This window comes from Amblyomma maculatum, chromosome 4 (assembly GCF_055883805.1).
Source record: "Amblyomma maculatum isolate TAMU_Amacu chromosome 4, ASM5588380v1, whole genome shotgun sequence".
Lineage (NCBI taxonomy): Eukaryota > Metazoa > Arthropoda > Arachnida > Ixodida > Ixodidae > Amblyomma > Amblyomma maculatum.
Genome location: NC_139347.1, coordinates 71,892,030 through 71,905,393, shown reverse-complemented (window position 1 = coordinate 71,905,393; position 13,364 = coordinate 71,892,030). Strand labels below are relative to the sequence as shown.

The 13,364-nt window shown below is 45.1% G+C and overlaps 1 protein-coding gene across 3 annotated transcripts in view; it reads right to left on the bottom strand.

Moving 5' to 3' along the window:
- Positions 1-13,364, bottom strand: part of Rdl (Resistant to dieldrin) — a 228,489-nt gene that overhangs the window by 36,550 nt on the left and 178,575 nt on the right. For all 3 annotated transcript variants that reach the window (XM_084601925.1, XM_084601926.1, XM_084601924.1), the window contains exon 5: positions 11,880-11,962. In XM_084601925.1, coding sequence (XP_084458051.1) covers positions 11,880-11,962 — 83 coding nt within the window. The remainder of the gene's footprint in view (positions 1-11,879; positions 11,963-13,364) is intronic.

The window sequence follows — 13,364 nt, the reverse complement described above, 5'->3', positions numbered from 1 at the left end:
GAGAGAGAGAGAGAGAGAGAGAGAGAGAGAGAGAGAGAGAGAGAGAGAGAGAGAGAACTTTTATTTGTCCAAAAGAGTGACTATCCCTCACTTCTGGGGTTAGACCCCGAAGGTGGGACAGTCGTCTTAGTTGCAAGCCGGTAGTTCTTCGACCCTGGCGGCATCTTCGGCCAGTCGAACAATTTCTCGTTGGGCTCTTGGGTCTGAGCTACAGGTGTCTGTTTCAGGTGTGAGCTTCAGCTCCCAAGTATTTTTTGTTATATTTATAGCCCTGCCTGGTGACTTCGCACATTCCCATATTATGTGATCTTTAATGATTGATTTTCCTTACATGATGATCATCGGTCTGATCTTATATTATGTGATCTGTAGTGATCCCCTTTCCTCAAATGATGAACATCGGTCTGATCCTAATTCCGGCCATATATGGTTGACCAGAACTGGGTTTGGGTATGTAGTTTTCTCCATGCTGTTGCCTCCTCTTTTCCTATCGTTGGGCTTGGTAGTTGTAGGACCCTCCTGCTTAGTTTATAGTGCGTAGTTATTTCGGTACATAGTTTGTCAGATCCTGTCGTTAATCTTGCTCGGGTGGTGGTCGACCAGAACTGAGTTTGGATATGTAGTTATTTTCCTAGCGTTAGGCCTGGCAGGGGTAGGACTCTCCTGCTTAGTCTATAGTGCTTTGTTATTTCAGTACATAGTTTGCCAGATCTTGTTTGTCTTGCTTGGGTAGCACTCCTCCAGCCCGGTGTGTGAGATCTAGGGGTAGTTTGTGTGCCGCCTAGTTTCCGGGCACATCTGCGTGGGCTGGCTTCAAAACAAGGGCGACGTCTCTTTCTATTGGCTTTTGATCGAGGATTCTGCCCGCAGTAGTCGCTGTGACTCCTGCGGTGTAGCTCCTGATTGCACGTTTGCTGTCACTGACTGTGTATATTTCCTCGGTCTGATCAAGAGCCAGTGTTATTGCAGCCGTTTCTGCTGTCTGTTTCGATCTTGATTTTATGGAGCATGCTATTATCATTTCTCGCTCATTGACTACGACTGCATTAATGTTTCCTTTGCCGCAGTATGCAGCGTCTGCATATGCAATTCTGTCTGGATTTTCGGCCTCCAATTTTCGTGTCTGTGCTTGTGCTTCTCTCGTCTTTGATTATTATATTCTGGGTGCATGTTTTTTGGCTTTGGAGGATATGGATCAGTTTCCGGTCCTCCCCTCTAATTTCCTTTTCTTGTCCCAGTACTTCTTCGGTTGCATACCTATTTCTCTGAGTATGCTCCTTCCAACCTCTGTTTTCTCTAGCCTTCTTTGTTGTGCAGCCAGTGCTGCCTCAATTATTTCGTCTAATGTGTTGTGTATTCCGCGCATCATTAGCCTGTCCGTGGAGGTACTTGCCGGGAGGTGTAGTGCTTCTTTAATGCCTTTTCTGAACATGCTATTGATCCTATCTTTTTCTGCCTTCTTCAGATCTATGTATGGCATGGCATCGCCGACCCTGCTTATTATGAAAGCCTTAAGTTACCTTCCTTAAGGACTTTCGGTACCGCTTGTACCTCCACTTCTATATTTACGCCCACTTGTTCTTTTTGCCTTAGGTATTTCGGATTGTATGTAAAGAACTTATATTTTTCTGGAGAACATTTTATGCAAACTCAGAGTCGTTTATATACAATCCGAAACACCTAAGGCAAAAATAACAAGTGGACGCAGATACAGACAACCTCAAAGCCGTTGTCACAACGCTTGTTTCCAAACCAGAAAGAGCGCTTCTTGGCAGAAGGGCTTAAGTGCTGTCTACACGGTGGAAGGCTACAGACGGTGCTCGTCCCCGACTGAAAGTGGTACTTTAAGTTCATAGCACTTCTCGCAACTGAGGCATGAGGAGTGTTTCTACCATGGTCGTTAGCGCATACCTCTCGTTACCATCTAGGGCGTCATGATATTTCGTCTGTTGCCGCCACCTAATTTTAAGGCGAAAGCACGTCTAGGCTCACGGAACAAAATACCGTGCCTGAGAGTTACGCGCGAGAGTTGTGCGCGAGAATTGTCATATTCCGCGTAATTTCGCGAGATTAGTTTTTGGCTAGCGTTCATGATATCTGCAATCCCACGCTTGAACGCGCACCAAGGAACGGCACGCGACAGGAGCGATGGTGTACCGTCCAAACACACTTGTCGGACAAAGTGTGACAGATACTGCCCCTTTCTTTTCCTTGAACCAGTTATAATTATATGTGGCACTGCAACGAACGCCGATAAAAGGCAAACAATGAGAGGAAAATGATAGGAGAGAAAGGGTAGGCTTTCGCCATTCTCCTCTTAAGAGACATCTAAGAGATCCTCTAATTTTTTGTTACAATTTATTTTCTTACACTGGCTTTCGGTAGTCTGAGACGGGTAATCATTCGTAGTGTCATAAACGCCATCATAAGTCTGCAGACCTATGATGGCGGTCATGTCATAATAAGCACTTTTCACCAAAAACAAGCTGGGGTAACCCTGTTCATACTACAGCAAAGGAAAATAGTCTTTTTTTTTTCTTTTTTTAGGAATTGAAATTCTCGAGATTTTCTTGGTTACTTGCTTTGGTATGACTCATGCAGTAAATAAAGGCGCAGTTTTCGATGAGTAAATTCATTTTTTTATTTTTGCCAAGCATAATGTAGTAGGTCGAGAGAGATGCTTGAAAAATATTGTACTATAGTTTTGTGTCTAAAAGCCATTTCATAGGCGAAAATATGGCTTTGCCTTTAATCTGCTGATTACAGGAAGGTTACAACAGGAGAGCTCAACAGCAGATGCATAAATTATTCCTTGCCGCGCGATATGGCGAACCAGAAAAGGCGATGCCACACTGCTTTTTTAACATTGAAATGAGCCTCGTTCTTAAAAGGTAGCATGTTTAAGCGCAGTTAATAAAAGAAAGAAAATCCGGTTTTTCGCCGCTAACACGTAGACAGGTTAGAAATGAAAAGCAGCATCAGAGAAAGAAAAAAAGTCTCGGAAATTGCCTCTGGTCTCCTGAACACGCTCGAGCGAAAATTTCTGTCGAAAATATTATTATCTGTGCCTGCTTTCTTCTTCTTCTTCTTCTTCTTCTTCTTCTTCTTCTTCTTTTTTTTTACGTCGTTCAGTTTTATTAGTCGAAATCTCAGAAGTAACAGCTAAATGTGCGCCGACGCAAAGGGGCACCAAGAAGCAGCTACAAATTCACACAACCCATGCTCAATTCAGCACTCTATATATAGCATAAGCTATAGACATAAAGCGCGGCATCGCATTACGCGTTATCAGGAGCTAGGAGCACCCGTAGTAAATGCACCTTAACCGTTCGAGAACAACTCCACAGCTCCAAGTGGGAAAAGCTCAGTATCGTAAAGGCCAGGACGGCTGGGAGTGAAAACAGAGTGAATGCGTCGAAGTAGCGAAGATGTGGAAAAGAACGCTTAGAAATCCTCTGACATTTTTATTGCGACAAACTTTTAGCTTCAACTTAAACCATACGAGCGGGTGCCAAAATGGAGAGACAAAGAAACGATAATAAAAGATCCAAGCATTGCCTTTGTCCACCAACCATCCTGTGTCGCCGCCTCCTCTCCGTAAACGCCCCATAAGCTCCCGAGAGACGACTGGCAGTCCAAAATAACAACATCGAAGAGGTTCGTAGAGTGCGTACGCCGAAAAACACACACACGATTCAGTTATCAGCGCCTTCTCCTCAAAAGAAAAGAATGTATGTTGAAGTTCTCTTTGTTTCATTCCTTTACAAGTAGCATGCCTCGGCACTTGGAGCTCAGAGTGAGTAAAGCGAACGGCTGTGCTCTCTTCAAAGCAGTATACAGTCGGGAGTCAGCAAGAACACGCGCAGCCCTAAGAAAAGCGGATTCCTCAGGAGACTTGGAAGCACGGTGGCAAAGCTAGAAAATGGCGCGCGTCTCTAAGCGACTAGTGGAAAAGACAGCGGTGGTTGCACCGCCGAAAAAAGCCTGGCGCCTTCGTCTCAAGAAAAAGACGGCGCGCTACAGCGTTGAAGGGAACGAGCTAAGTGAACGGAACTGCGAGCAACGAGCGGCCCGAGGAAGCGCCGTCGAGCGCGATGGCTGCTGCTGCTGCTGCTCTTGCTTCCTGGGAACCCTACGCTACTTCGGCTGCGGCCGGCTCAGGCGCAAGATGGCAGAAAACAAAAGTCCGCGGCTCCCTGAGGACCCGGAACGTGGCAAAGACTTTCCTCACTTCCCTTCTCTCCCTCACACGCAGTCTCACCATGTGCGCACACAAAAGGTTTCTTCCCCGGCTGAGTCGTTCCGTTGCAGTCTGCTTCACGTTTGCTGCTTCCTCTCTTCTTACGCTCTGCTTAATGTCTGCGGATGAGCCCACTGCCACAGCCCTTTTTCAAATAATAAGAACCACCCCGCCTCTCCAAGCAGACAACGTAGAAAAAAAAAAAAAAAGCGAGAGTATGGTACAAATGGACTCCGTGCGTAAGGCAAGAAGGAAAGGCAGCCAAGTACAGCAACATCTTTCCCGACTTCTTTGTTTTCAGCTCCCTTTGTCGCGTTGAGGTTTGTGAGGCTGACGTGGTGTTTGCCTTCGGAAGTAATTTGTTTTGAAAGAAACGCGATGCTTGTACCTGAGAAAGCAAGTGAGCGCAAGGTAAGTCCATAGTGGTAGGTCTAGAGTGTAACCAAGGTGTATTCTGGCAGACAGTGTACTTTGAAGTATAAGTACTTGAGCGAAGGACCTTAAGCCTTACTACCTCTTACTAAGTTGCAGAAATTTATACAAGGAAAACAATTAATTCCTTGGTGCTTAGTGGCGCGTCAGCTCTTGATGCTTATAGAAGCATGCCACGGAAAAGAGTGCAGCTGTAAAGTTAGCCTAAATGGCATTTCGACCAACGGGAAACATTCTGCACTGCCTAAAAAATATTCAGGTAAACGCATGTTTTAAAATTTGACTGAATCAGTCACTTGGAATATAATTATATGTGGGCTTGCATATGTGTACGCGTGCGTATCAGCGACTATTTTTGTTGTTCTCGACAATTTCAGGAGCGTAGGACGTTCTAGTACCAAGTTCATTTTCTTCGAAGTAGCATCCCAAGTTGAGCCGTCCGTGCACTTCACAGCAAGCTACAGCAAACAAAAAGCAAAAACGGAGGAACACACAAATAATGCACAAGGACGGCGTGGTTATGCCATCAAGTCATTTGACCAAAGGTCAAGCTATGCAGGGAAATAAAGAAGGAAAGACTGAAGAACACAAAACGCGGACAAGACAACGGCGCATTCACAGAATTTTGCTCGCCCCCCTTTCTCTTCGAGTGCTTATTGTATTCTAGAAATCCTCCGCGGCCGCCCGCGTCCATGTATAGAAGGCTGTATGACGCAGTAAGAAAACGACCCTCGAGAGAGTTTTCCTGCACATCAGACGGTGTCGAGACGAGAACGACGCCTGCATTCGAGGGCGTCTTCTAAGCGTCTCTTCACGGCAACCGTGATGATGTCGGCACCACGCGCATTAGCGGGCTCTCTGTGCTTTTTTTTTTTTCTCTCTCTCTTGGCATCTTGCTTCGCTGGGAAATGCGACAGGAAAGAAGAGAGAAGTCGTGGACCACAGTAAGCGCCAAGGTGGTATTCAGAGAACGGTGCATGCTGCTATTAAAAGGAAAAAAAAAAAAAGGATGAAATAAACAGGTATGGCAGAGTGGCGTAAGAACAGGGTGCTGCTAATGATGACAAACGCGAAGTAGCTGCCTGAAACAGTGGGAAGAAAGAATTGCGAAAGCGAAGTTGATGTGGCCCCGGTGGCGAAAGCAAAACTTGCAAACAGCAAAAGCGGAGATGAAACTAGTCACTGTTTCCCCCTCCATCCTCTCCTGGGTAGAGGCGCTAAAAACAGTACAAAGTAAATTAGTTATACGTCATCATTATCGCATTTCTACAATCGACAGATTAATGGTGGCCGACTTTCAGTTACCAGCTTCGTAGAAAGAAAAAAAAAAGGATTAAGAGCGCGTCACACTTAGTGCCTTTTGTGATATTCTACTTCAAGGCATGTCGACCGGATCTCCATCTCATGTCACCGCTTGAGGCCATTATGACACCGCCGCTGCCTTTTCTCGCTCCACGTACAAACAAAATTATCTCACGCTTTGGTTTGGAAATTGTAGTGTGAAGTCGTCCGGAGGTACATACACCTCTAGCTCGTTGCTTTAGGAACCATAGTTACCATAAACTTTCATTCGTCAGTCCGCATACAGTCCAAATGCAAGAGCACGACGTTACTCGCGCGCTCCAGGCCATGAAGGAAGAGACACTTTACGAGAGGGTAAGCGCACTATAAGTAAAAAAAGAAAAGAAAAGAAAAGCATGCAAAACATCTCATATATATTACCTGCAGAAAGCTGTTTTTTTTTTTTTTTTTTTTCAACAACTATGATTCTATTTCCTTTTACGACACCACTGCCACTTTTGCTTCGTCCTTTCAGCCTAGTTGAAGATTAAAAGATCAGTCAACTTTCGCCCGTACTCTGTCTCACTTAAACAGAGAAGCATGATCTTTGTCGTGCCGTTGGATATCGCTACTGTGGGCGTATGAGTGTCTCGGAAAAGGGACAACAGCTCTGCGAATTCGGCACATGGCCGGCTGCTGCCACCTCTGTAACATCCACAGCAGTGAATGGCTTAAACAGCTCTCAAGACCAGGTTCTCTAAATGGCAGATAGATGGACCAACGGTGCCTCGCGAAAGAAAGTGGCTTCAGATTTGAAGGAGAAAGAGCACTTTCCTATCGGCTGATCATTCGTTGCTGTTTGGTGAGTTTGGCGAGTTTGGCGAGTCGTGTAGTTAAAGGTCCCCACCCGCGCTCCTACCTACTGACGCACACACGCAAATATGCACGCACAAACAAACAACAACAAAAATCAAGCAAACAATATAACATAGTACTGAGAGCAAAAAGAACACGATGCCTTTAATCGAAATGTGCCGTGATTCATTAGATCTATTCTCTTCCTTTTCGTGTAGTATCGTCAGAGCTGACAATCAGCAGTCATTCTCGTTTTTGACCTCTGGTATCAGAGGCACATTTTACTAATGCTAGAAGAGAAGAATATAACAGAAAAAAAAAGCCTTGCAAACTCTGGCACTTCCATTCGTTTCTTATTTTTTTCAGTATCAGTAAAGTAATTAGAAGCAAATAACCACGTGATGTCAAAGTTCCAGATGTGCTTTGCGTAAGTCCTCAAGGACATTACTACGAACATGCAGGCGTGCGTCTGTTGCGGACACAAACTAGCAAAAACCTTTGGGCCTAATAAATGTTTTGGCGCACAAATAGTCTTAGATTGATAGAGGTAAGCTTCCATTAACTGCTTCGATATTTGAAAGCTTACCGCAGGGTGCAGGTACAAATTAATTTCACTTTTATTTTTGCCAATAATGCACGCCAACCTTAAACGTCCGATCACTCGATGCAAGCATAGTGCTTGGTCAGCACTAAAGCCACGCACAAAACGCAGCCAAAGCATTCGACGCGGAAAGAATGCCTGCTTTGTTACTCGTGTCCTCTTTACAATGAACACATTTATTAGACGTTTGCCAGCACCCGTCCAAGAAATGACGCGGGAAACTTCAATTAGTATGAAAAAATAACCAGCTACCAGCTAAACGAGGTAGCCCACTTGACTAATTATCGTGCGTGCGACCTCCAACCAGCCAATCAGAACGCTGACGCAGCAAGACTTTTTTTTGTGTGCGTGTTCTGAGGATGTGCGGGGTGTGCACGTCTCTAAAACCAGGCACCGTCGACAGCCGAGAGCGGCGTCTATATTTTTCAAAGTGCCTTGAACAAATTCCAAGTGAAACAGCGGAGCATGCTTGGTTTGCTAGTTTTCCACGTCCTTTAAGCTGCGTTAATGATGCGACGCTTTTTTAGGGTCAAGGGTAGCCGCGCGCAGTGGAGCCTGTTTAAACTGCTGGTCACGCGCCGTGGCGCACCAATTACTCCGACAGCGTTCGCGCATCAGGCCAAACGCTGCCGCCGCTGGGCCGTGATGACGCGAGGTAAGCGCATTTTCAGAAAACTCGCCTCCATCGCTGCGCCCAGCGGCCGCAGAACCGGCCGGTAACGAGGAAAAACAAAGTGCAAGCAGCAATGAAGCTTTCTCGTGAGTACAATGCATTGTCTTGCTCCCGAACGAGGCGCACGTGCGCTGGTACAGATACAGCTCTCGGGTATAGGTGTTTTGAAATAAGTCACACGGAGATTGCTTCGCATCGCTAATGACGAAATTGTGTGTCCCTAACGAGCCTCGATGTTTCAGCGGTGCCCGCCTCCCAGTGGCGCTGTCCATATATCAGACCTTCACCTTCGCCCCCCCCCCCCCCCCCCCCCTACTTCGCTCCTATATCTCTCCCTGCACTACTTTCCTCTGCGGCAGAGAAGCATTAAGCGCGAAGTGCTCTACTGAGACCGAGGTAATGAGCCAGAATCCTACTGGCTGCGGACGCTGTGCGCAGGATACCAAGGCGGAAGCATCAGCGGGAGCGCGAACGAGGAGTTCGGCGCTCGTTTTGCGTTTAAATTACTCAAAAGATTGATACCGTTCGTGTGGCTCGTTATAGTAAGGAGATTGGTTGGTTGGTTCATAGGAAGGGAAAGGCGCAGTATCTGTCACACTTGCGCTGTGGACACCTGAACCGCGCCGTAAGGGAAGGGATGAAGGTGGGAGTGAAAGTGGATAGAGAGAAAGGGGGGCCGTAGTGGAGGGCTACGGAGTAATTTCGACCACCTGGGGATCTTTAACGTGCGCTGACATCGCACAGCACACGGACGCCACTTCGTTTCGCCTCCATCGAAACGCAGCCGCCGAGGCCGGGATTCGATCCCGGGAACTCCGGCACAGTAGTCGGGCGTCTTACCACTGCACCACCCCGGCGGGGTATAGTAAGGAGACAGAAAAGCTTTTGACCAGGCTTAGTACTGTGTGTCCTGCGGCCTCAAGTTGACCAAACTGTATTCAGCTTTCATGAGTTTGAGCAGCAACCTTATAAACTTATGATAATGTAAGTTGAATTGTAAATCACGTTATTACGAGGGCTTCTGCTTAAAAGCGAAAACCATACATATAAATTCGAGGAAATCGGAAGAGTTCGCTAGAGGAAGGCTACATATTTCGCTTCATTTCTTGATCGCGGTCACACTACCGTACTCTAGTCTTTTTCAACAGAGCTCGTTTTTGACTGCGCTTATTCATGCGAGCTAGTACTCAGTGACCTCAACTACGCCTTGCTAGGTAGAAAAGTTTCATTATCAAAATACGCCGCATATTGACCTTCCTGCAAAATTTTATTTTGCGCATTTTAACATTTTCTTGTACACATCAAGCTCTAGAAGTCTTTTTTTTTTTTTTGCAATGTTCTTAAAGAGAAGATTCATTTTTCTTCGCAGCATCATTAAAATATGAGATTCATTAGTGATTTTGATCTACACAAACGAAGCCTGCCTTCGCTCCTTTATCTCAGGTTTACCCCTTTAAAATGGAGCCAAAGAAGACTGGAGCAGAAAGGATGTATCTCTGCCATTATCAGAGTAATGCTCGTTCTAACTTCTCAAAGCTTTCAATTCATCGTTAGGCCATTCGAGCGTGTATTAGGAAGGCTAAACAAAATATCTCTTCAGGTACTGATTTAGGGGCTTATAATGCAGGTGTTTGTTTTGTATCTATTACTTATCCATTATTCAGACATCCTCTCAATAGTCAATTTTCGGGCTTCTAATGGAAGTGTTTGTTTTATATATATTACTTAGTTATTCTTCAGACATCCGCCCAATAGTCACTTTCGTGTGCAGCAGATTAGGATTAGTTGTTTAAAAAAAAAAGAAGCATAGCTACAAATATTTCAGTGTTCTATTACCTCGCGACCTGCGAATCAACGAAAATCGTTCATTCATATCTTTTATATGATCTCTCTTCATGATCCAATAACCGACAACCTGACTAGTTTAAAATCTGTTTCGTAAAGTTTTTTATTTGTGCTTCACATTAGGTGGCGTATCAGACATTGCTGCGCTACGAATATGAAACGTGAAACCAAAAGACTGCAAGTTTGTAATGCGACACAAGAAAACAGACGGACACGCTTTGCTCTGACGAAGTTTAGCGGAACATTGCGGCTCTGCGCGCGTAGAAAAAAAAAAAAGCCCGCCGACGAATCACGTCACGAAAGAGAAGTTTAAAAGCCTGAAGCGAGAAGTCCCGGCAATATATATCTTAAAAAAAGAAAAAGCGGGAATCCCGAGTTCCGAATCTCAGCGTTTTCTGTGATTGACGCACTGAGCATTTTTTTCTCGGTATTTTGTACTTTTAGTCTGTGTTTGTCGCTCGGGAACATCAAACACGAAATCCGCTTTCCAGTCACGCATACGTGAGCACACCCACTATGCATATCTACGTATGCGCGCAGCAAGGAAAATTCGAGCGAGAAGAATCTTCGCGCGTTGCGAGCAGTCGTTTTTGAGGGCAGGCGTCGCTAGAGGATCAGACGGGGGAGGGGGAAAGAGGCGGAAGACAAAGAACCTAGTGGAGCCCAAGCCAAATTCTGCCCCCCCCCCCTTCCTCCCCAGCCAAAGAAAAAGTAAAGACAATCACAAAGAGAAAACAAAAAACTTTGGCGGAACGGAGTGATGTTGCTGCTTTGCTGCTGCTACCGCTGACGCCGGAGATTCGGGCGGAATTCTTCAGCACGCCTGGCTTTCGCCTGATTCTTCCCGACTCGTCAGAGCGCACGTGCCCGGCTTGCCACCGGTGCCGCAGTCGGGGGCCGCATATACGCCGATGGGTGTGCAGAAACCGAGGCAACGAGCATACAGAGCAGCAGCCGGCTCTTATCGTCGCGATGTATACCTGTACTTTGTCCCAGTTGCGTAGTGCGGGACATGTGCGGTGCCAGCTCTCCAGATACGCTGCGCTTCCTCGGGTGAATTTGCTGTACCTCTAAAAACAGAGCGTTCTTCTGCGCTATAACTCAACACTAGAGACATTTATGGGCTAAACTAAGCATCGCATCTTATGCAATACTGAGCAGATATGTAGTAGATCGCCTCGTTACGAAAGTATCCTTTTACCCGTCGTGCAACAAAGGGCCATCTTTTCACGTGGCAGTTTTTTTGTTTTGTTTAACATATTGATTACAATTCTAATCTTGCTATTGTTAATTCTTGAGCACGTTAATTCTTGAGCATTTTTACTCTCCCCAAAGATTAAACTGAAAGCACAAGAATAATAAACACTTCGAAGATGAGTGCGAAGCGCAACGGTTCCTTACTTATTAGACTTCTGCTGCCCTAAATGTGGGACGGTGAAACTAATTGCATTTCGGGTGAGCGATGACCCAACCCATTCTTCCCTATCTTCAGTAACCATTTTAACATATAGACTGGGCTTAGCTAATGCTGCGTCTCTCCAAGTTACAAGAACAGCGTTTAGATGTGGCTGCGATCTTCTTCGGTAACAATCTGATGATTGCGGCTACAGCCTAAAAAGCAACATACATCGACAAGTGAGCGTACGAATTTACTATGATTACTGTATTTTTTATTGAGTCTCCGCGATTCTCGTTTTTATGTTCTTGCTTATGTTCCCTTTTACAGACACATAACATTTATACTAAAGTGAGCGTATGGCTAAACACAGTTGCGTCTCCTCGTCTTCATGCGCTGGAATGAAAGTTGAGCAAGAGAACTGCAACAAAATTGATGCTTGTAGAGCATAGAAGAGCACATCACAGGTGCTTTCTGTTTTTCTTAATCAGGCTTTACAAGCTCCCCGCTTTAAGAAAGGGAGCAATTTAGTGTAAGATAGTAAAAGTGGACTTACAACTTTCTATCTCTATAGTGCACGCTTGTCTGTCCATCGGGAAATATCTGAGATCCATTGGACAGCTGGCAGTCACTGTCAACCTGTAAATAAAAAAACAAAAACAAAAAAGACAACACATGTAAGCGAAGCCTTGCTGCAGGTGCGGGAAGACAGCGCTGTTATGTGCGGAAGCATATCGCGGAAAATAATACGGCCTCTTTCATAATCTTGATCTGTTTGAGACCTTGAATCTCACAAAAACAAATCAAACAAAACCAAAGCATAACTCGATTCGGCCCCAACTCCTAACCAAACATCAGTGCGTAAACGGCACAGTTTTAAAATGGTACACACATGGTTTTGTGTTTTTTGGCAGCAGCATAAAAACAAATAAATATGAAGGCGAAGTGTTTTTCGACACATTTTCTGAAAGAAGGCCGCTGCTTCACAACAAGCCGTTTACGAAATTAGACAAACACACTATAAGGAAACTACATATTTTGGGCGGCACTTAGAATGGTTAAGAGCACATATATTTTCTTCTGGTTAGCAGATACTCAGCTTCATCTATGCAATTAGGACAGCGGGTCCCTCCCTCTAAGAAAGAGGTAAGTAACCGTGAAAAACAAATTGAGAAAAAATGATGAGTTCATTTTAATGCTGGACTCAAAATAAATTTCTTCGTGTCTTCCGGAAAGCAGGATGGTGTGTCCCGTCCACCAGGCGTTAGTTATGTGTTCGGTTGTACATATTACTTCACCACATGTTTCAGGGGCCTGCTATTGCTAATCACCACATTACACTCGAAGTATTTATTTTCTATATATAAGATAAATATTAGTGGATGTTAAATAACGAGAATAAATTTAAATCAGTCCATTGATGAAAGAGTTTCAAATCACTGGCTTTCTCGCCTCGTTACGACGGGAAAAAACATCCTATTCAACGCACTGTATACAATCTGATGTACGCAATGGAAGTCGAAAGTTTGATAAAATGTTTTCTAAACGCTTCTGTTCTTGTCGACAAAAATCAGTCGCCGCTTTTGGTGACAGAGCTCGCGAGGAAAGAACTTTACGTATAAAGCAGGAATTTCTCGACCAGCACAATAAAATTGGATGCACTTGAGCAGATTTGAACATTGTCATCAAGATTCCAGCAGGAAAATGGCTGCAAGCCACAGGAAAACAACTAATTTCCTCGGTCTCCCCCAGTCCAGAAAAGAATAAAGCCCAAATGAGGTGCTACACCACTAAGGCAGATCCGGCGCTCAAAAGCATACATCTTCCCTAAACTAGACGAAAGCAAGTGTGCTGTCTTATCCAAACTCACCATCGCGACCTCAAAGAAGAGGATGGTTTAAAAACAGATTTGAGTAAACACTGCCGCCTAAGCAGCTCCCCGCACCTCCACCCCTCACACACACTTGCTCTTAGGACCGAGCAATGGTCTAAAAAGGAAGAGTAAAATAGTCGAACTCGTCTCCAGAGGACTTATATTAAA